This window comes from Camellia sinensis, chromosome 10 (genome assembly GCF_055761805.1).
Source record: "Camellia sinensis isolate YWXY chromosome 10, ASM5576180v1, whole genome shotgun sequence".
Classification (NCBI taxonomy): Eukaryota; Viridiplantae; Streptophyta; class Magnoliopsida; order Ericales; family Theaceae; genus Camellia; species Camellia sinensis.
Genome location: NC_138970.1, coordinates 11,176,670 through 11,200,996, shown reverse-complemented (window position 1 = coordinate 11,200,996; position 24,327 = coordinate 11,176,670). Strand labels below are relative to the sequence as shown.

The 24,327-nt window shown below is 33.5% G+C and overlaps 1 protein-coding gene and 1 pseudogene across 1 annotated transcript; one reads left to right on the top strand and one right to left on the bottom strand.

Moving 5' to 3' along the window:
• Positions 1-6,762: 6,762 nt before the first annotated feature.
• LOC114273459 (xylan glycosyltransferase MUCI21 pseudogene) lies at positions 6,763-9,095 on the top strand (annotated as a pseudogene).
• Positions 9,096-16,553: 7,458 nt separating this feature from the next.
• Positions 16,554-23,906, bottom strand: LOC145800960 (kinesin-like protein KIN-14L). Its single transcript, XM_082890865.1, has 20 exons — positions 23,775-23,906; positions 23,553-23,637; positions 23,200-23,357; positions 22,739-22,885; positions 22,376-22,631; positions 21,739-21,830; positions 21,575-21,646; positions 21,337-21,444; positions 20,870-20,944; positions 20,423-20,504; positions 20,165-20,260; positions 19,853-20,026; positions 19,654-19,760; positions 19,329-19,493; positions 19,014-19,180; positions 18,686-18,936; positions 18,339-18,502; positions 17,359-17,996; positions 16,933-17,069; positions 16,554-16,809 (listed from the first exon to the last, which is right to left on the bottom strand). The coding sequence occupies exons 2-20, from the start codon at positions 23,617-23,619 to the stop codon at positions 16,733-16,735; spliced, it is 3,033 nt and encodes a 1,010-aa protein (XP_082746991.1). The 5' UTR covers positions 23,620-23,637; positions 23,775-23,906; the 3' UTR covers positions 16,554-16,732.
• Positions 23,907-24,327: the final 421 nt, after the last annotated feature.

The following is a 24,327-nucleotide window of genomic DNA, read 5'->3' as shown; positions in this document are numbered from 1 at the left end:
TTTCAAAGAAAGTTTTTTAAAAATTATGTAACAAAATAAAAAAAATGATATAATTCAAAATAGATTAAAAGTCAAAAATAACTTTTACCATGTTTCTAAAATTGGCCCCAAGTCAAATAAAATCATATTTTGTTTTTCGAATTTTTTTTTTGTCTTTAGTTAAATAAATTAAATTTATGCCATTGTTTTTTGTTTTCATGCATTTTTAAGAATTGTTTGGGAAAGTGAGATTTTAGTATATAAAAAAAAAGTCATTATGACTTTGTTTGGTTTGTATTTTGAAATATTATTTAAGAAATAATTTTTTTGGAGAGAGTTTAAAAAATTTTAAAATTTGTTTGATTGTATATTTTAAAAATAGTTTTGGAATTTAGGATAATTTGATAAAAAAAAATTTTGTAATTGAATAGATGAGTGTGAGAGAAAAAGTGAATGAGAATGAGAGATGAAAGTTTTCTTCTATTTTTCGGATGTTCTATAAAAGTTTTCTCTCTTTTTTCAAATTTTCTCCTATAAAAGTTTTCTTCTATTTTTCGGATGTTCTAATCTAGCATTACCTAAAAGTTAAAAACAAAATTCTAAAAACAAATCTTTTATTTTATGCTCCTTTTATTTTGACGGAAAACATTTTTCAATCAAAAATATTTTCCACAGAATTTTTTTTTTTCAGAAAATGTTTCCCATAGAAAAAGTTTTTATGTTTGGTTACATTTTCGAAATTAATGCACTAATAGTTACATTAGTGGTGGTGACGGAGTGGAGGAGAAGGTGGTGGTAGATGTGGAGGTGTTGGGAGTGGTGATGGTGGCGGCGACAGTGGTGGTGATGGTGGTGATGGTGATAGTGATAGGGTGGAGGTGATGGTGTGGTGACGGCAATGGCGATGATGGTGGTGGTGGTTGTGTGGTGGTGGATGTAATGGTGGTGATGGCAATGTAGTGGCATTGATAAAAGTTTAGTTCGAAAAGCATTTTCTATATTTTAAAAGTGAAAGTTATATTCTGCCAAAATATGCTTGTTTTTTGTCGTACCAAACACCAAAAAATGCAATAGAATATTTTCTAAAAATATTTATGTCAAAACAAATAGAGGGTTGGGAGCTTTGTTCCCCTATCTCTCATCTTTCTTTATTTATTGCTTCACAGTATTTCTTATTTTTAGGGTTGCGACCATATTTGAGTGAGTTATGAGGGTGAGGAATTTGGTTTGGATTATTAAGGTTAAAATTGGTATTTTGATTTTAATGTTAACATTATCAAAATTTGTTACTTTAACTGGAGGTGATGAGTGAGAGAAATTGTAATGCGATTAATTTGAAACTTAAGGAGTAAGATGTAATTTTCAGAATATTTAATTGTATTTTTCATAAACTTCAAGGGTAAATTTGTATTTTAACCTTTTATTTTTAATATATAAATAATATTTGGGATACTTCCGTTGGCAAGAGCTTTTTTGGCTATTTTAGCCACAAAAGACAAAATAGGCTATTTTAACCACAACAAACAAAACATCGCATCCAATCCATAATCATTACACTCTTCTCTCATAAAAAAAAAAAAAACCAAAAAAGCCAAAAATCTAAAAAGCCCTTCCTAAACCAAGTTTTTTAGCCTAGGCTAAAATAGCCAAAAAAAAATCAAAAAGCCAACCCACTTCCGAAACGAATCTGATTTCCTTTTTATATTTTCAGTTATTTACCAAAGCTGCTTTCTATATATTCTCAATATCAGACTGCTTATTTTGGTTAAATTTTCTAATCATTGAAATAAAAGGAGAAACCCATCATGCACAAATATGCTGAAAGAGTTCAGAATTAGGGGCAACTTGCAATATTGGAAATTCTGACATTTAACAGGGGAAAAAAAAAAAGAAGAAGAAAACCGTTAATTCAGTTATCTTCATCAAGATATATGTTTTATTTTTTTAGTTACTTATCTTTGTTGGGATTTACTGAAAATAGAGCGATACAAATGTTATTTAGGCAAATTTGGTACCGATGTGGTTCAAATTCCAGCCTTTTGGTGCAATATTATGGCAATTCAACCGACTATATTAACTTTAATGAGATAGTTGACTGACAAGTTTGATCGTGATATATATTACAAAAGGAATAACCTTGTTAAAAAAATAAAAAAAGAAAGAAAATAAACTAAATGGGACATATCGAAATAAAAATGGCATACTTTAAGGTTTAGTGGCAGCATAGTCATGTTTCCGCAATAAATAACTTTACTAAAACAAGCAAAATAAAATAAAAAAATTAATAAAGGACAAAAAGGAAAAGAAAGGTAAGATGTTTGATGCAACAATTTCAATAATTTCGTGGTGCATTTGGACATTTCTTGCATACATACATACATACATTTATATATATTCTAAGAAAAGCTAAATGATTCTACAAGAAGTTTCCATTTCAAAGTTTATTTACACTACAATAAATCACACAATTTGGTGATCATTTTTGGCGATTAAACAAATTTTAGTCCCCAAAAGTACACCTTTTGGCGATTAAAATTTAAATTTGTCGACGGTGGTTCAAGATATCGCTACTAAAATATTTTAGTCAGTAAATATTACTTATTGGCGACTAAATTTAAATTTAATCGGTAAAAATTCCACTTTCAGCGACTTAAAATTTGATCAATCACTGTTAGTCCAAATTTTAGGCCCCAAAAAATAAATTAATCTGCAATATTGGTTTTTCCCGACTAAAATTAAAATTAGTTGCCAAATAGTACTTTTGGTGACTAATATTTTCGTCTCTGTTCATTAATCTTTTGGCTACAAAAAAATTTACTCGGCAGATTTATTTCTTTGCCGACTAATACAGAAATTAGTCGCTAAATGTTCAATTTTCAACCCTTCTGCGTCCGCTCTTTTCTTTGTTATACAACATCACACTTTGTAACACACACACATACCGTCCTTCACCAAACCTCACAAAAACCATCCCTTTCACCGTAGCCCACCGTACGGTTGACATTACAACGGCCACCGCTCCCCGCACAAATCACCACCGTCACAACTCACCACTGTCATAGTCGCACATCGTAGGTACCTCTCTCTTTCTCTCTCTCTGTATCTCTCGCGCTATCGGTGTCACTCACGGTTTGTCCGTGCGTCTCTCTCTCTCTGTCACTTGAGCTCTCTCACACAGTCTCTCTCTCTCTTTTGTACTCTGCTTGTTCCTCTTCTGACATTGTTGGTTTAGGGTTTATTCAAATTTGAATGTATGTGCTTTTAATTTATTAAAAATTTGAAAGATGATGTTTAATATATGTGTGTGTGTGTGTCTATATAATGATTTGTACACGTATTGCAGGCGTCTCTCTCTCTCTTGAGCTCTCTCACGTACAGTCTCTCTCTGTCTCTGTGTCTGTCTCGCTCTTTCTCGCTCTCTCTCTCTCTATCCCCCTTGCTCTGTTTCCCCCAATTCTCACATTGTTGCTTTAAGGTTTATTCAAAATGTAGTGTTTGTGGCTATAATTTATGATAAATTTCAAACATGATGTGTAATTTATGATAAAATTTAGTGTTTGAGGTTGTAATTTACCAAGAAAATTAAGTTAAAATATGGGAAAAAAAACTAAAAATCTAGCATTACATGCCGATTATCTAGTTACTTCCTACAAATATGGGTGAATTTCGTTTCAGATTCCATTTGGCTACCAAGAAAACTGAGGGAAAAAATGGAAAAACACTAAACAAATTCAGCATTACATGCTACTTTCATTTTTGTATTTTTTTGTTTTCACTGAATTTTTAAAATATTTTACATAATTTTTAAAATTTTTAAACACACTTAAAATAAATACATTTAAAAAGTATTATATTTGTGAAAAAGATCTTTAAAAAATTCACTAAATACCAAAAATATTTTTTAAAAAATGAAAATTCTATACATTTTTCGTATTTTTGTATATTTATTAATTTTTTAAAATATTTTTTCACAAATATTATTCTATTTAGATATATCTAAGTAAGGTATATCTAAAAAAGTAAAAAAAAAATGTTTAAAATTTTAAAAAATTTATTAAAAACAAAAAATACGAAAAATAAAAAATTCAATTTTCAAAAAACTAAAACCAAACAAACTGAATAGTTTATCCATGAAGAGAATTAATCAAAACAAGTGGAATGGGTCTAATCTCAGACTTCACTTAACTAACTATACTTGACTTAGGATTTATTTGGCATGAAGGTTTGGTTTGGGTTGGAGTTATTTTAGTCACAAAAAGATAAAATCGACTAAAAAGTCAATAAGATAAAATGTCACATTCAAACTATAATCATTTTATTTTTTCTCTTATAAAAGTTAAAAAAACCAAAAAAACTCATCCCAAATGAGACTTTTTAGCCCCAGACTAAAATAACCAAAAAATCAAATAGCCAAAAAGCTAACTCATATCTCAAACGAAGGCTTATTATGTAATTTCAATTCTATTTTAATTAGTCGATGATTACCATCTATCTAACAAGAAGTATAGCTATTGTCGAATTTTGACATTTGTTAATTTTGAGCAATAAATTTTGTTTATCTTAAATTTACAATAATACCATTTCTCCAATTTTATAATTTACGAAGTTGTTATTTTCTTAATTTTAAATTTTTTACTATATTTTTCTCATGTTTAAAATATTTAAAAAAATTAGGTTCATATCTGTTATTATTTTTTAAAATGCATTTGTCAAATATATATATATATATATCAATACCAAGGCTGTGTGTTTGGCCTAGTAATTTCATGGTCCATGAGCTCACAAATTTCACCATTCCCATAAAAGAGGTGGGACATAGAATAATTAAAGATTACAACAATACTTGATAACTCAAATTTTCATAGTCTGAATGGCTTAAATGTCTCAAAATGGCGTCGTTTTGATATATTTGAGCCATTTAGATCACACAAATTCGAACTACCAAACATTTTTCTAAAGATTATTATACCCTCACTTTATAAAAAATAACAAAGTTATTTTTTATATAATGAAATTTTAACATAGTACACAATACTCATAATATTGACTTAATTTCACATAATAGTTATTAATACTTATAAAATTTTATATAATAATTTTATTTTAATAAGCACATTGCTTAGGTCTATTCTGGTAAGGAAGAAAAAAGTTAACTTTTTAATTTTTTTTAAAAATATATATATATAAAAAATAGAAAAATAATGTAACTTAAATAAGCTAATAAGCTAATAAATTAATTTTTTTTCTTTACTAAAATAGGCCTTAATTACACAATATTCATAATTTTACGCAACGTAATTCGACAATATTTCAAAGGAAAATTCAAATGCACAGATGAATGTTGCAGAACGAGAATAATATATATATATATATATACATATATATCCCAATTAAATTATTAAATTTTTTTTAATGTTTTATATTTTTGTTTAATTTTATAAAAATAAAATTATAGTATAAAAGTCAAATCAGTCTTCCAACAGATGGTGAAAATCTAAAATGTATTTTTTTTTGGTTAACAAGTAAATTTTCAAGCATGTCTTTTGTTAATTTTAGAATCAATTATCTAATATCGGTTTAAGTCAGGACTCGCACAGCGGGGAACATTAAACCCACACCAAGTAGCTGATTAGACATCTTTGAGGTCCAACCTCCTAACTAACAGTGCTTCCAAGTAGCTGATTAGGCATCTTTGAGGTCCAACCTCCTAATCAACAGTACTTCGTCCAGGAGATTGGCCCCCCAAAAAAATTAAACTTTTGACTTTAGGGCTTAAACCCCAAGGCCTTACCACAATGCCATGACCGCTGGGTTTAGAGATCTCAGAACTTACCATCCAAAATCTTACCAAAGGAAAATGTTTCGTAGCTCGAAACATTTTGCCCCGAAAGGCTCGAGGGAGAAGACGCAGAGAGAAGCAGAGGGAGAGAAAGAGAGAAGCAGAGGGAGAGGGAGAGAAAGAGAGAAACAGAGGGGAAGAGAGAGAGAGAGAAGACGATCGTCGCCCCAGCCAGCCACCGATCATCGCCCCTCTCAACCGCCGATTCGCCGATCGTCGCCCAGCCTAGCCTCCGACCGTCGTCGCTCCGCCTCCGCCTCCTCCTCCCCCGAATATTATGCCCCCTTCAGTCCTCCTCCTCCTCCTCCTCCTCCCTCCTTCCTCCTCTTACTCCTCCTCCTCCTTTCTTCCTTCTTCTTCCTGGTCTTCGTTCTTCTTCTGCGGAAAAAAAAAAATCGAGCCATTTGAGCTCCCCGTTTTCGAGCTACGTAACACGATTGCTTACCAAAATACTGAAAAACTCTTTGGTTAAAAATCTAAAATGTCAGCTCCTCTGAGCTGGCCCCAGTGAGCTCTGCACAAAGGCGCGTGTGGGTTGCTACTCTCTCTCTCTCCCCAACCGAACCTTCGGTTGGGTCCTACGCCGAGGTGTCTCTCTCACCAAACCTAAGCAAATGCCAGATGGCCTTCCAACTTGCCACCACTTCTCCTCTCATTCTCTCTCTCTCTCTTTCACATCTCTGGTTTGCTATGCTCTGCTCAAGTTCGGATCCTCTGCTTTGCTCAGCTTAATAGTACACGCAATTTGACTGCTAGTCACACCCTCTCTCTCTCTCTCTCTGTCTCTCTCAATATACACATCCATCGAAGAAGAAACAGAGCAACCCCAAAAACACCTTTCAAACAAACCATAAATACTCACTTGCTTCTTTCTTTCTCTCTCTGTTCATACTTAATTTGATTCTGAATCTCTCTCTTTATTTGTTAATATTTTGTCTCTATCAATGGTGCATTATCAGAGATATCATCCGCTGAAGAACGGTCTAGAGTTGGTTGTTGTAGATAAGGAGTCACAGAGTAGCTTTGTGGGTTTAATCTGTGGAAACTCTATTTTGTACAACAAGAGAACAAGACCCGGGCTTCTCTCTGTCCTCCTTCTCTCTCTAATCTCCTGCAGCTTGATTTTGGCCTCTCAGTTCCTCAACTTTCCCCCCGACTTCTCTCTCTTATGTAAAGCTCTTTCATTCTCTCTCATGGTTTCCCTTTACTTCCATTAATTTCTTCCTGTTTTGGGTCTTAATGCCCTCTCTCTTCTGAGTTTTTTCAGATTCATTTGCACATGAAGATCAAAGCCTTCTTTCTGAGATGAATGCAAATACCCCACTTTGCTCTTCAATACCTAATGGTTGGTTCTTTCTTTCTCTATCTGTATTATTATTTTCAATTTTGGCAACATTTTCAACATGCAATTATGTTGAGATGGGTATTAATCTCTGTTTATTTTTTTTTAATTACTTATTTGTTATTATTTTTGGTAGTTCAAATATTTTTAGACATAGTGAGATGCATATGAAAGATACCACGATCTCAATCTCAGATGATTAGTTTTTGTGCTACAATGTGAAGTAACAGTGTGATGGATTAAAAAAAAAAAATAACCCTCCTTGTTTCAATCTCCAATGATTTTTCTTTCATTTTTTCTTTTGTCTTGATGTAAAATATCCATGAAAAATACCATTTTTTTTTCTTCAATCTCAATATATTTTTTATTTATTTGTTTTATCATTTGATTAATCTCCAATGATTCTTTTCCTTTCCTTTTGTTTTTATTTGTTTTTGGGATTTAACTTCTAATCATGGCGGTATGGATATAGCCAATACCCTTTTGTTCCTGAGACTTAAGTTTTTGTTTTTTTGTATCATGTATTTTTGCTTTCAATCAAACTGAAATGAAATGGGTATTTTTTTTGGCAATATTTTTACATTTTCAACATTGTGTTCTAATTTGGAAATTTTTGTTAATGTTTTAAATTCAGGAACAATATGTTGTGATAGAAACAGTATTCGATCCGATATTTGTATCATAAAAGGGAATGTGAGAACAGACTCTCTCTCCTCTTCAATCTACCTCTACTCCTCAACAAACGCCAATGGCTTCATAGATTATGTTCCTGACCTCACCTATGATGGCGAAGAAGACGATGAACAAGAACTCCAACATGAAAACATTAAGCCCTACACCCGAAAATGGGAGAAAAGTACTATGGACACTGTTAGTGAATTACACCTTGTTTCAAAGTGAAAAACCGGGTCCCACCGTCATTGCGATGCATGGCACGATGTTCCCGCAGTGTTCTTCTCCACTAGGGGATATACCGACAATATTTACCATGAATTCAATGATGGGATTGTGCCTTTGTAAATCACCTCACAACATTTCAACAAGAGGGTCGTGTTTGTTATTCTTGATTATCATGAATGGTGGTTTACTAAGTATGGTGATATCCTTTCGATTCTATCGGATTATCCACCAATTGATTTTAGTGGAGATAATAGAACCCATTGTTTCCCTGAAGCCATGGCTGGTTTGAGAATCCCCGATGATCTAACTATCGATCCTTTGTTGATGGAAGGGGGTAAGACTACTAAAGATTTTCGTGACATTTTAGACCAGGCTTATTGGCCTCGAATCAAAGGTCTAATTGAGGATGAGGAACGTGAAGCGAAATTGAATAATCTCTCTTCATCGTCTTCATCACAAAAGTTACTTGAAATAAGGACGGAATTAAAGAAACCGAAACTAGTTATCTTATTGCGACAAAAGTCTAGAGCGATAGCTAACGAGGATTTGTTGGTGAAAATGGTAGAACAAATTGGATTTGAAGTGGAGGTTTTGAGGCCTGTCTGTACTTTTGAGCTGGAGAGAATTTACCGGGAGCTTAATTCAAGCGATGTTACAATTGGTGTCCACGGTGCGGCTTTGACACATTTTTTGTTTATGAAACCAGGGTCGGTGTTGATCCAAGTGATCCCACTTGGAACAGAATGGGCTTCAGAGACTTCCTTGGGGGAACCATCGACAAAGCTCTGTTTGAAGTACATTGGCTACAAAATTCTTCCGAGGGAGAGCTCATTGTTCGATGAGTATAACAAGAATGATCCGGTTCTAACTAATCCGAGCAATGTGGGGAAGAAAGGGTGGGAATTCACTAAGAAGATCTATCTTGATCATCAAAATGTGAGGTTGAATCTTGTGAGGTTTCAAAAGCGGTTACTTTGGGCATACGACTACTCATTTGCTAAGAAGAACCGGGATTTTTATCTACAATCACATTAACACACTTTTTGTTTTGGCGGAAAATATTTTTTTTTTATAAAAAAACATGATTTTCGGAGAAAAAATACTTTCTACTCAAACAAACGAAACATCATTCTCCACTCTTTTTGTTTGAGCTCATTGAAAGTTGTAGATTCTTAACCACAAGCAAATATGCTTCCTTCTGGTAAATATACACTTTTGAAATAAAAATTCTATTGTTTTATTGTTAGTTTTTTCTTGTAAATTTGGCTTATTTTGTTGTAGTGGATTCAATTTATACTTGTGAAATATAGGATTAAACTCAAATCAAATAAAACAATGTTGTGAAGGTTCAATAATGATGGTTTCTCACAACTGTTTGTTTTGTTTGGCGTCATTTTAATAACAATGCTCTAAATGTTCAACTGTTTGGGTTTGAATTTAAAATTTAAAGTGAAATTTGCTGAAAAATAAAAAGACAAAAAATAAAAAATATAAATGACAACAAACAAAAATATTTGTTTTTGTTTGTTGTCATTTTAATTACAATGTTCTAAATGTTCAACTGTTTTGAGTTTGAATCTAGAATTTGAAGTGAAATTTGCCCAAAAATAAAGACAGAAACAAATGACAACAAACAAAAAAACATTTTCAACATGTGTGTTGTTTGTTTAGATAAAATATTTTTAACATTTTATGAAGTTTGATGTGATGAAAAATTGAAGTCCATAGAAAAATTATTATTTGTATAAAAAAGTTTTTTACTTTCCTAATGTGAAAAATGCTTTTCAACTCATCTTATCACCACTATCACCATCACCTCCCACCACTAATTATTATTACTACCACTATCTTTACTTGTCATCGTTGTCGCCACCCCCTACCACCTCCATCTCTAACATCCCACCATTACAATCACTTACATAATTACTAACTTAATAATTTTAAGATTGCAACTAAAGAGGGCATCCATTAGTACCTTATTTTTTTTTTCTTCTTTGGCTCTCTCACTTTTTTGAATTCCTATCCAGTTAAATGAGTTTCTTCTATTTTTTCTTTAAACCCTCACCTTAATACCAACTATACCCCTAATTCCAAACTCAAACCCAAACCCTAGCCCTTACTCCCAACCACTACCTTTGGCAACTCATTCACCGGAGCCTTCATCGCCGATAGTCCCACCACTATCGTTGCCATCCTTCTTCTTTACCACCCCCTTTGCCACAACTCCAGCAAACCACCATCGCACCTTACTGCCTTCTCCTCTTCTTCTTCTTCCCATTACGATCTCATGGAATGTTTAGGAACCAATCGAGCAAAACCCTATTCATCAAAACACCACTGTATATATCAAGCTATTTTGACATTCTCGATGCAACTACCATCAATAAGTGTTCAAGTACCCACTAGGACGGTCCTTCATAGCATCAAAAAACAAGGATCTAACAATGCAAACCAAGTTATCTTGAAGGGTTTGAATCGATGCAAGCTCATATGGTTGATGGGTCGTTAGGGATTGTCACAAAAGATGATGAACGCTATATTTGGTTGAGGGATTTGGGACGGAATTTGAAAAGTAAAAAAAAAAAAATATGTGTGAAACTAAATGAAATATAGGTATATTTTATTCACATTTCACATATGTTTTTTCCTTTCTCTTTACAAATCCATTTTCAAATCTCCCAACCAAACATAGCATAGGTGTCATTGGGGTGAGAAAAGAGGATTTGGGTCTGGGAGGAAAAAGAGTGAGAGATTGTTTCAGAGGTGAAGAGAGAGAAAAAGCTATGGGTTTGGAGATTGAGGATTCAGAGTCCATTGAAAGATGGACAGTGGTTGACAGGTTTGGGAAATTAGGGTTAGAGGATTAGGGTTAGGGATGCAGGTAGAAATGAAATTTTATTTTTGGACAAAATTAAAATTAAAAAAAAGAAAAAGAGAAAGAGAGGGGGTTCAAAGAAATAAGGTATGTGCTAATAGTAGTCCTTCAACTAAATTCAAGAAAATAATGCTTTATGGAATGGAAGTGTTTGGATGTACAAAGTGCATACTAGCATACTATATGCATTTGTATAAGTTCTCACAAATATACATAAGTTACCTCACAAAATTGCGTAAGTTCTCACAAATATACTTAAGTTGTGATTTATCAAATTTTTATAGGTTAACTTATATATATTTGTGAAAACTTATATAATTTTGTGAGATAACTTACATATATTTATGAGAATTTACATAAATACATATGATATACACTTGCACATTTAAAAATTTGTGTATTAATAGTTCACTTTAGATCTGTCTTTTTCGCATATATATACTTTAATAATTAGGTAAGACCATTATGTTATCATCAATTTTCCAATGAAAATGATGTTATTTCAGTTGGGAACTTGGGGAAGTATTATTTGTTGTCTCTATCTCAGCAGCATGGCAAAAGCTTGGAACTATCTGGCTATATTATGAATGAAAATGTCAACCAAATTATTCTAAAATAAATTCAGCTTCTTCCAGTGTTGTTCAATCATTTCTTTTTTTTTTCTTTTTCTTTTTTTGGTACAGTAGAAACAGGAAAGGAACCAACCAGAAACAAGACAAAAAAAAAAACAAACAAACAAACAAACAAGGTGGGGTGAAAAACAGAGGCTAGAGCCTCTAATATTCCATCCCCACTATATCAGCTACATTCTGGAATCTAACAACAGCAGGTTGTTTTTCCATCACTACCAAACAAATTATCCTCGAAAGCCCCTTCATTCAGCCTCTGGCTCGTGAGGGCTTCTTTGAAGGATTTCATGGTTTTCGCAAGTGGTGCTTGGTCTTTCCCACTTGAATCAAAACCATGTGTTCAATCATTTCAAAACCAATAAATCATCACTCATAATCTTATTCAATACTATTTCATCAATCAAACTCTTTTAAAATGCAATTATGCTAGGGACCCCCAGCACCCCACTGGCATTTCATTGGCTAGTTTTTTTTTTTTTTTTTTTCAATCACCCACCCCCGTGGGGGTGGGGATGGTGGGGGTGGGGATGTACAGGGGGTCTAGGGCATTTTTGTTTAAAATGTCACACATTTTTTTTTTGGTAGTCAAACAAACTGTTTGGACAAGCTAGTAGCACTAGGGGTGGTCACGGTTCGGATTTGAGCAGTTTGCAGGTCGATTTAGACCTGTCTGCACCAATGCGATTTGGAGAAAAGTCAACCAGTAACCGTCCATAGTGCAGCTTGCGGTTTGTGCGGATAGGATTCATGGATGTGCAGGCGGTTGCAAGCAGTTTGCGGATTGGACTTCTTCTTTTTTATTTTTATTTTTATTTTTTTTTCCATTTTGTAAATATTTATTTTGAACCCTATTCTAAATTTATTTTAAAACATTTCAACATTAATAATTAATGAACTAAAACTTATAAAATTAAAAACACAACAAAACGAAAGATTTGGAGGCCCACGTGGAATGGACTATATCCTCCTGGTCTGATAGATGAACCTCCTATTGCAAAATTAGCACCATGACTAAAATTTGTCCTAATTGAGTCCAGGTATGCACTCAAGTAGGGCACTCCCAATGTTTCAGCTGCACAAAAATGAACACTAATATTAATAATTTTGAAATTGTTTAAATCCATTTGGAGAGTTGTCCCATTTAGTGGCACCACTACATACAGAGCCCAGTTTGATGATCTGTTCTTTATTTTTTAAGTCATAATTTTTTTAAGCCACAATGGGTAGACAATCTAAGAAAAATCAAATAATTATAATAGTCTTAGTTACAAGATTTTTATTTTTGATAACAAATGGGATGAAATCAAAAAATATCTAGGATAGGTCATAGATGAACGGTTCATATTTTATAAAATAAAATAAAAAATTATATATTCTAAGTACGGGCGGGTTGTGACGGGTGCAGTTCAAACCCGCAACCCGAAAACTTTCTATATTTCAAACCGCACCCTACTCTATTGTATTTGTGAAACCGCCCATACGTGTGCAGGTCGGGTTGGGTAGGACGGGTTGTGCAGGTCGGATAACCTTATGTCTAGCCCTAAGTAGCACCCTATTATGTTCATAGAATAGTGAAATTTGCCAGTTTTTCCTATATTGATTTCTTCAAAACTCTCTATATATTGATATTGTTATGGGGATATTACAATTCAGTACAAATTTAGAAATATATATATGCATTAGTGGTAAATTTTATAAATATTTATAATTAAAATTTTAATTTTTTTCATATATTTGTCAATATTTTTTCAAAAGACCATAAATTGGAATTTCCTTTATTTTTATCTTGTTTAAGGCAAGTGATATACCAATTAAAGGAGGGCAACAAGGACAATTGCCCCCATAAAATTTCTAAAATTATCATAGTAGCAATAATAGCTATTAATTATTTCTACATTATACAATATTTTCAACATTAATACTATTGGGCATCACTATCATCACTAATATAACAACTCATACATTAATTTTAAAAGCGCAGCTAAACGAAAAAAAAAGTTTTTTTTGTTTTAATAAAAATTTTATATATTTTTTGGAAGAAATAACAGATCATGTACTTCTGCACAATTTGGATCTGCCTTCCCATATTTGTTAATAAGGTACAACCAATAAGTTATTGTAATTTTCCATGAAAATGATGTTTCAGTTGGAACTTGAAGTATTTTCCAAGAAAGATGTTGTACCATGATTTGCTATGAATGTCAACTTAACAATAAGTTATTGTAACAGCCCGTTTAAAAAGAAAAGATAAATTGCTCTAGGTTTCCAACTAAAATGTAAAGCTTGTTTGGGGATGCTTTGGCAAGGAGGTTTTGGCTTTTTATCCATTTTGGGTCACATCGCCTCTCACATTTTTTACCCACTAAAAAGTAAAATAGATTAAAAAAATTAAAAAGTCAACTTTTTACTAACTTTTCAAAATGCCACTTAGTAAATATTTCGTTTTTAGTTTTTAATTTATATTTATAACAATTTTAAAAGTTGTCATAAAAACTTGTTTGATAATTTTTTTAGTTTAAAATGTTTGTCTCAGTTTGTAAATTTGAGAAAAAAATGTAAACTTAAAAAATGAGTTTACGTTGGTTTTTAAATAGAAATTTAAAAATTTGACTAACAAATTTTTTTTTTCAAATAATTTTTTTTTTCAAACAATTTTTTTTTTCAATTAATTTGTTTCCCAATTAATTTTTTTTCAAATAATTTTTTTTAAACTAACTTTTTTAAAATTATCCATTGTCATAAATAACAAAAAATAAATATAAATATTTTAGGTCTGAATAAACATATTTTTTAGTTTATGTTTTTAAAAATTTTCAAATATTTTGTTCAAACCAAACACGTTTCTAAAATTTTTGTAAACATAAATAAAAAAATATATGATACCAAACGCTATGTAAGTACTTGTAAATAAATTATTCTCGGTTGTTCAATCATTTCAAAACCAGTAAATAATCACCATCAATCAAATTCAATACAATTAATGATTAATCACATTGTTTTAAATGTCAAACTGTTTTTTTTTTTGGGGGGGGGGGGGCGGGGCGGGTCAAACAAACTGTTAAAACTAGGGGTGTCGGTTTGGATTGGTTTTGAAGGAAAATCATCAATTAACAGTCCACAATTAAAAAAATTTCAATTTGTCGGCAACTCACCTATCTTTAAAATTGCCAACGGTTTAAGCCAATTGGGTGAGTTAGAAATAGTTTTGCGTATACATACAGATGGGGCAAGTCAGTTTGTATGTAGGTTAACAAATTTTAACACGTAGTAAGCCAACTAATCCATCAATTTTTATTATCTAATCGGTCCAATCCAACCCACTCACTCACATTTTCAAACCATACAATTAATTTCTTATATTGATTTCCTCAAATCTTTCTATCTCTTTCCTTATCTACTTTAATTCATGTCATATATTGATTATAGAACCAATCACAAATAATAACGGCAAACATAAAAATCAAATAGTAAGCTCATAACTAAAGAAGCTACTTCACTCACATTGCGCTACTTACATTTTTGTAGTTGGATTTTGTGTGTGTCAAATTATTGGCACAAAGTGGTTCAATCAAAAACATTCCAAGGTGAACATAATTTGGAGCTGTTCCATTGATGTGAAAGTGTCCAAAACTATTTTGGCTTGGAAAAATTTTCAGCACTTAATTAGATTTGGCTTTTTTCTCATATTGAACACCAACTGGATGACCGTTGGGACTGTTTGGCTTCCACGAAAATGAAGTTTCAGTTGTAAAGTATATTGTAACTGAGCATGGCAAAGCCCTAGGGGCTCAGGAAGGACATTGTACTGATATCTGTTGGGGATATGCTTTGTGAATGCCCTATCATTTAATCCTCTGACCTTCAAGTTCCATTGTATTAAATACTGTGGAGCCAAATCCTAACCATTGTTTCATGTTCACCCTTTTTTTGTCTTTAAATTTTAACTCAGAAAAGGCCAATGTGAATTGCTCTTGGTTTGGATTTTGAGACGTGTTTTGAGGGGAAAAATATTGGAAAAAAAGAAATAAATTTACAAGGGGTATAAAAAATAATTGTAAAAGGACATGAAAATTAGAAAAATATGGACAAACATATGAAATTTGCTGAATTAAGGGGGAAAAAATAGACCAGAACCCAAATCCTCACCCCTTCCACATTTCCCCTACAAAGTGTATTTTTTGAACAAACTACCTGAAAAATTTTCAAGTGAAGGTTTCTTTGCATAGTTTTTACCTCATTTCTAGATGAGGGTTAAGTATTTTTGGAAAGGAAAATCATTTCTTCTTTGGTTAAAAGAAAGGAGAGGAGAGAAATTTTTTTTTTTCTTCATTTTATTTCAACATCTTTTTTTCTCTCCTCACTTTAAGTACCAGCGAGAAGAAAGTGAGGAGAGAATAAAAAGTTGCGTTTGATAGAATTTTCTAAACATGATTTGAAAATAGAGTTGTATTTTAAGTTTGTAAGTTTTGAAATTATGATTTGAGTGTGGAAAATTTGTTTGGTGAATGAATTTTGAAATTTTTTTTGAATTAAATGAGAAATTTTTGATGTGACATATGATATTTGATACAAAAACTTACAACTCATAACTAAACACGCAATTCAAAATTCTATTAAAACTCACAAATTTTTTTTAAAAATTCAGAAAATATTTTTTATTAAATATAGAAAAATTAACATGTGTCAATTGCAACATATATATATATATATATATATTGCACTGTTCCTGTCAACCAGTCGGATGATTGGTGGGACGACTGGTTAGCCCAAATTTTCCCGCATTCGACTGAGTTTTTAAAAGTGAGTGTGGAATTAATTTTTAAAAATCACAACCAAACACTATATACAAATGTGTCATTCCAAAAGGCAAGAATTTTGTGTGTGTCATTCCAAAAGGCAATATGAACTTCAATATGGTGCCAAATGCAGTTCAACCTTGGCCCCCAGGGGGAAAAGAAAAAAAAGAAAAATGGAAAAAAGAAAAAGAAGAAGCTGAAATCATATGAATGAATTATTAATCTGGCAAAATGTCAACAAATGGTTTGTTGTAAACAGAAGTCATGGCTACTCTGAATTAAAAAGTGTGTCCTAAATCAAATCTCAGCAGAGTATGCTTCGAGCCGAAGCACCACACCACTATTATCCTCTGCCGCTTATTGCTAAATGATCTACATCCACTGATTCGTTGCCTTGGCCGATATGTGGACCGGAGGCGGTGTCTTCGAATTTCTAGTTTCATTTGCACCTTCACACAAACATAAGCAATTGATAATATGGAATCATCATATACCCCGTTGTAGACCACAAAGCAAAAAGGTATGCCAATGAGGGTTCTGCTAGTTTAACTTACAAGAGTTCGTTGATTTACCTCCAAGAGAAGATCTCCTGTCTGATGTTTGACCGACCCCCGTCAGTGGGGATGCATTAGACGAAACTGGTGACCTTGCATCATGAATCTTGCGCATGCCATTTACTGGGGATGCTTCAACTTTTTTTTGTTGATTCCTGCAATTTTTAGCATTGAGATTTTCAGAGAGCGGTCTAAACTTGGAACTTTAGACCATGTTTGGTACTATGATTCGGGGAGGGAAAGGAAAAGAGAAGGGAAAAGTGACAGTGACAAAAATCTAGCTTATTTTTCATTCACTTTTCCCCCTCAACCACAAATCCTTTTTCCAAATCCAAGATCCAAACACTACCTTAAGCACCTCCCAATTTCACCATTTAACAAGTTATGCACTAAAATAACAGACAAAGGGAGCCAAGGATAATACCAATTCATGGTTTTGACTACCTTTTTCCAGAGCCGTTAATCAGCTTCCCAATTGTCCGAAGCGATTTCCTTATGTGAGATCCTTTTCCATTTGCATTACTAGTCAAGCCAGGGGTTCGAGGCTCCGTAGAAAAGTTAGACTCACCGTGCATCATGATATGAACCTCATTTCTAACAAGTTTTGGTGGCTCAGGTGTCTTGGGTTGAAGAGTTGGACTCTGAGGAGCCCTTGGACGATATATGTCGATCATGGATTCACCATTACTGACATGTCCATATGGCTTTGTGGCTGCTTCAGGATCTTGAAATTGGGTATATTTCTGTACCAACACTGCTTCGGATGGTAGGAGATTGCTCACAGTTTCAGATAGTTTGATCTGCACTGGATCCTTGGGAACAGTTCTTGAACCTTCTAAACTTAATCTCCGTGAGCGAGTTGGCATAGAAGGGCTTTTAGGTCCCCTTTTGTCAACAGAATTGATTGCTCTCTTCATTTCCGTTTTGTTGGAATTTTCAATGCTCAACCTTTGGGAGCGTGGAGGAGTACGTTCAGTCATTGCATGCGGTGGTTTCTCAAATGGTGATCTTGGCTCCTTTGGTTTAGTAGGTTGAGCAGTCCGTGCTTCCTTGTTAGCCAATGCCTTCTTGAGGCTCTCAATCTACAACGTGTAAAAAGTTCATGTTAGATCGACACCAGTCCCAAAATCTTAAGATTTTAAAAAATGGGCTCAACAACGTATATCAAGCTCTCCAACACCCTCCCTCATGTGCAGTCCCGTCTTGCACATGGAGATGCAAATATTCATACATACAGAGAAAAAATAATGCAAACCGAAACCAAATGCAAACGGAGAAATTAGAACCCAAAACCTCCCCAACCTAAGCTTTGATGCAATGGTAGATTACCACAGTCCCAAAAGCTTAAGCTGTTAAGAAATGGCCTAAAAGATATGCAACGTGTGAACATGCCGTGCAATAGTGATGTAAGAAGATGCATTTACCTGTTGCTTGAGTTCCATAACCTCACTGCTCTCTTTGTTCATATGAGATACACCAAGTTCAACTGTCGAGACCCTCTGAGCAAACTTCAAAGTACTGATTGTCTCCCCAAAAGAATCTGCTTCAGGACTCACATGAGCGAACATCAATGTTTTCGCGTGTCCTCCTGTACGGTATTAAAACTGTCAGTATACAACATGCATAAATTTCATACAGAGAAGGCCTAAACTCCACAAGCAGAAGTGACCCGTCACATTTAGAATAGGTGATTTTGGCAAAAATTTGCAATAATAAGTTAATTAAATGAAGAGCTTTGAAAGACGGGTACATTTATATTGCATATTACAACCTAATGCATTCTGCAGGAGTAGCGTAAGCTTGCTGTTTCGGTAAGGAATGTGAGAACTCTTCTGAGCCAAGGCCGAGATCACATCTCCCAAACAGGAAAGAGATTTATTTATGTATTGTGCCTCCTTGAGGCCATCACCGTTAACTTCTGACTTTTCAACCCGTTCACTTCCTGCAAGGTCCACCAAATGGAGGCAACTGCGAAGAATACTTCCAGATACATCTTTACCGCGCACATGTACTGTCAAGACACTGCAAAATAAACAATTAATGTAAATCGACTTTTTCATCAAATTTAACAGATGAAAAAAATAAAATAAATGTTGGACCTGTGGGAACGACTACTTTGGTTGTTGATGGCAGTGGAACTGACAACACGATTGAGATCACCTCGTTTCATCAGGCTAAGAACATCATTGGTGGATTCCACATAATGCATGGAAGCATCAGGAATACTCAAGCCATTTTCACTAGTACAGCTTCGAATTTCTAATTTGCTGATAGTCAAGAATACAAAAATTTGGCAAATGAATAATTAAAGTGGAACAAAAAGTACAGCTTTCAAACAAAGAAAGCAATTTAACTGCCAAGAGGCAGAAAATTTATGTGCCAAGTGGCAGAAATGCAACTGCAAAAGGATATTTTGTGTTTTTAGAATCTTCGGCAAGAAGATCTCGTACTTGCTCGTTATATATCTCAACCATTTGGACATGAATATCATATTTCATGATGTTCTTCCTTGTATTAGACAGCCGAAAGAGATCACTGAGAGCTAGATAATTGATTCCCCGGTCCCTAGTTGATCCACACTGTCACAGAGGAAGACATATGCAGTGAGAAAATCTTGGTTTGAAAATAAAATAAATAAACAGAGACCATATATTTGACAATCAACAGTAAATCATGCAGGAAAAGCGGGGAAAAAAAAAAATTACTTGCATCTGAAGCCAAATCAGAAAAGAACCTTACCATAGTATGTGTTTTTCCAGATCCAGTTTGACCATAAGCAAAAATGCATACATTGTATCCATCCATTACAGACCTAATTACTGGTTGAGTGTCCTTAAATATCTCATCTGTGTGTGTGTTGGGGGGGGGGCGGGAATGATTATTATGCCAAGTGAAGATAATTCACAAAATTTGTAAAACAGAAGAATCTGTGTATTACCCTGAGTAGCAGTTTGTCTAAACACGCGATTGAATTGAAAAACTTTCCTCCCATCTTTTTGGGGTTTCAATGGGTCAAGAACCACTAATGATCCATCTTCTCCAATAAAATCTATCACATTTCTTGCTTCGGCACTGAAGGCAGGTCTAATTCTGCAATAAACTCGAATATTCCCTGAAGAAAATTTTCAACCACGATAGAGTAAACACACTTGGTTATATGCTTTGTAGTTAATCTTTAAAAGAAACAAAATAAGCAAGACTGATAATTTCATCAAAACAGTAAATGGTTGTTATTCAGAAATTAACCAACCTTTTAAATCCTGAACCATGTTGTATAGGTTCCTGTTCTCTTTCACAACCTTGTGATACCCAAGAGCAGCAGTAGACATCTCCTGTACCTGACTACCTGAACTCGTGCAAATTTAAAACTATTTAGAATTTATGAACTTGCAAAACATACTAGGATGCATAAGCTTTTGATTGACCTTTCTTTTAATAGTAGAATAGAGATTGATTAATTGATTTCTGGGGATGATATTGCTGAAAATTTCTTAAATAGCTGACTTACCCAAATGTTTCAAATCGCTTTGCAATTGAGATTGTAAGTCTTTGAATTCCCTCTTTGTTCTGGACAGCAATTCCTTGAGATTCTGCATGTCAAACACAGAAAATTCAGGAAGACATTCTTACCCAGACACGTGTCACCAAAATAAATGAAATTGGCAATGTAAAGTCAAGAACATTAAAAAGGAACATCATCAAGCATTCTCCTTTTTCCTCAAGTATTGTATGGTGTTCATAAATAGAATTTAGTTGATTAATTTGCTCATTTGATGTAACTTTTGAATCATGTACTTATCATGTACAGGAAGACAGAAGAAATACTGAATGGCAACTGAAACAAAACGCACACTGTAGTGGAAGAAAAAAGGACTGGTGTATTGATTGTCTAACAAAATCAATATTCAATAAGTTGTACACACATATGACATAGATGGGTTCACAGAAAGCTTACTGATAGTTCTTTTTCTTGCACTTGAAATAGATACCAGTGGTTGCAGCTACCCTTTTTCAAGCAAGCTCTGCAACACTGTAAGAAAGAATGTATTCATGACACAAAACATATTATTCACAAAACAAATATATTTGTTTGTTTGTGTGTGTGTGTGCATGCATGATATATATATATATATATAGAGAGAGAGAGAGAGAGAGAGATCCCTACATTTCATCAATTCATTAAACTCTATATGTGCCTTTTCTGAGGTTTAATGTTGATATACTTCAGTTATATTGATAAAGTGAAGCTTAAAAGGTGCTTTTGCACTCATTATTTTAAGAAAGATAGTGCTCTAAACAAGATCAGACTTTGAAAAACATAGTGAGGTTTTGAAATCAGTTAATCAAATTCATTATTTTAGAGTTAAAATGGTACCTACCTTATAGAAGACATACTTAATATGATTAAAATATAAAACATACCTTCGGATTTCTAATAGATAAATTCTCTAGAGGCTCTAGAGGTGGTGGTGATATTGGATGAGCAAGAGAGCTACCTCCTCCAAGGAGATCTTTGAAGATCGATTTCAACTGTATTTGGGCAAAAGGATGTTAATGTAACTCATTAATACTTTAGAGACACATAAACAAGAAAGAAAGTGAGACCACCAAGCTAAGTGATGATCATAATGTACTACAAAGGTACTTTAAGCTTACTCACCTCAGGGAACTTGTTTTGGAGTTGTTCCTCCAAACAAGTAGACATGATGTTGCCGAATAACTTGCCCGGATCCTGTAAAATAACTACTTCAGCTCTAGCTATTGTTCAATTTGTTTAATGTGAAATGAAAGGAAAGTTTGCGTATCAATAGGATTAACAATTACCAGATTGCCACTACGAAAGGAAGCAATAAGATTATTATCTATGTTTTCCTTTTTGTCAATCATACATTCAACAATGGCCTTGGCAATCAAATCTACAAATCAAATGGATGGAAAAAAGTAAGTCTAAAAATAAATATAATAATAATCCAAACCAGAAAGGTATATGTACGTCTGCAGGCTGCTACATGTGCAAGTGACAACTTCAAATATGACTTCATTAAATAAAATAATAATTTCCTATTATTCCTATGATAAAACTTATCCATATAAATTAGTTTATAAACTATAGCAAAAAAAATATTATACCAGTATCAGACTAAGAAAGACTCATCAAATTATGGTTTATTGTTTCAAACTTAGGAGTTTCAATCAACAAACATAGAATTAATTATAATTCTTGCCGAAATATTTAAGTCACTATTTGAGACAAATATTTAATGTACTTAGAATATTATGAATTCAGCTATGTAAGACAATTCCTTACCACCTTTCCTTAATTGATTATGCATAACAAACTCCATTAAATTTAGTAATCATCATTTGGAGTAATACTTAAATATTTCCTATATATGTGTGACAAATGCCTTGTGCAAGTATGCATATGTACTGAAACATAGGAAAGAAAAATCCTTAAAACCTTCAAGTTTTTGAACTCCACTCTCGGTGAGTGGAATGTCGTCACAGGCTTTGGACATGTCTAATTGTTGGCAAGTGTCTGAGAAGATTGCTTCCGAAGCTCGTGAGTGAACCCTATTTGCAGAATGCATAAGCAGAGGAGATCTCGGGGGCTTAAAGAATCCATTTCCTCCACTCAATTGCTTCCAGTCATGGTATCCTCTCAGAGCTAGAATGCAATCAACCACCTTCGCCGATGACCCAACTTCCAAGTTATCCTAAAGATATTAAATGAAAGAAAACTCAATTTAAGGATTGTATACATGCACAAACACATTAAGCTATTTGTGCATAATAGAAATTAACAACAGGGTTCTTAATTTACTCTTTCAAGATCAGATGCTTCAAATGTAGGTAGCTTCAATTCTCCAACTGCTACCAAAAAGTTTCGAACATTTTCAAAGTACTGATAAGCGGGCAATGGTTGAGAATCCCATGTCAGGAATTGTGAGGATGCGATACTCTCCACGACCTTACAATAATTCCCAAACAACAATAATCAGAAAAATTGAAATTTAACCAAAATCAGAGACAAAAATACATATAGGTACAAATGGGCATTTTCTCCAATTGATTCCATTTGAATTCATATCCTTAATTAAGTAATTTTGTATACACACACACACCTAAAGTTCAAAACTTTTGCAAACAATTTATTGGGGCTAGTCCATACGGGGCTTTTGCCCATTCTTTTATTGGGACCCAACGGTGGGATTTGCACCGGGTTAGTTGGTCCAATGGGTGGATACAGAGTTACCAAAGTATATGAAATGGTAATATGATTACCTTTGGGATTGATCCTGGTTGGATCTTGTTAATGGCATTGCAGAGGACCAAACCATTTCCCAAGCAAGAAATGAACTCTCTCTCTGATGGTTGAGTTGATATGCCTAACGGTCCAACTAAGCTATCTAGCCACTGAGTTGCTTCGAAACGCCTCCAAGCTGAAGAATTAAACACAAATCAATCGAATGAATTCTCGAACAGGACTACATAAATGAGTTCTATTTGGTAGCCAAGAAACTTCATATTTGCTCTGAGTAATGAGAAAGCGTCAAGATTCAAAATGCACATTATTTTCTTCCTACATTTTCTCAGCAACCAAACAGTAAGAGAAAAGAAAAAAGTCGAATGAGAACCTGCTTCTTCGGCTTTTCTTGAAGCCAAATTCAAGTCATGCCTTCCGCTTCTTATTGTATCCTCCATTAATGCCCCAATTTTACTCTGTAATTCGATCAAGAAACAGAATATGAGAATCCCTAACATATACAAACACGTCAATGCATCAATTTATACGCATTACACACATATATATGGTATAGATTTAGAGAGAGAAACAGAATAATAATTCAAGAACATACTTCTCTTTCCTGCAAATCTTTACTGTTCTTAGAGAGAGAGAGAGAGAGAGATTGTGTGAATCTCAGAGTGTTGATGTACTTGCTATATGAGTCGATTCTTTTTCAGTTGATACAAGACAATCAATAAGAGAGAGATTGTGTGAATCTCAGAGTGTTGATGTACTTGCTATATGAGTCGATTCTCTTTCAGTTGATACAAGACAATCAAGGTAGATATGCTTTTTATTGGTTTTGGCAATTTTTTTTTTGTCTTTAGTTAAATAGTTGTAGTGTGAATCTCATAGTGTGCTGTGCATATGGCATGGAAAATAGTTGTAGTTGTGACCATTTTTATGGGATTTCTTTTCCCTTTCTTGAAATTGAGTTGACTTTTTCTTAGATTGATCTGGTTGACAAAGCATTTTTTTTTTTAAGGAAAGTTCGTTAAAAATTGGGTTTTTTTGATTTTTTTTTTAAATTATGTAACAAAATAAAAAAATGATATGATTTAAAATAAGTTAAAAGTGAAAAATAACTTTTACCATGTTTCTAAAATTGGCCCCAAGTCAAATAA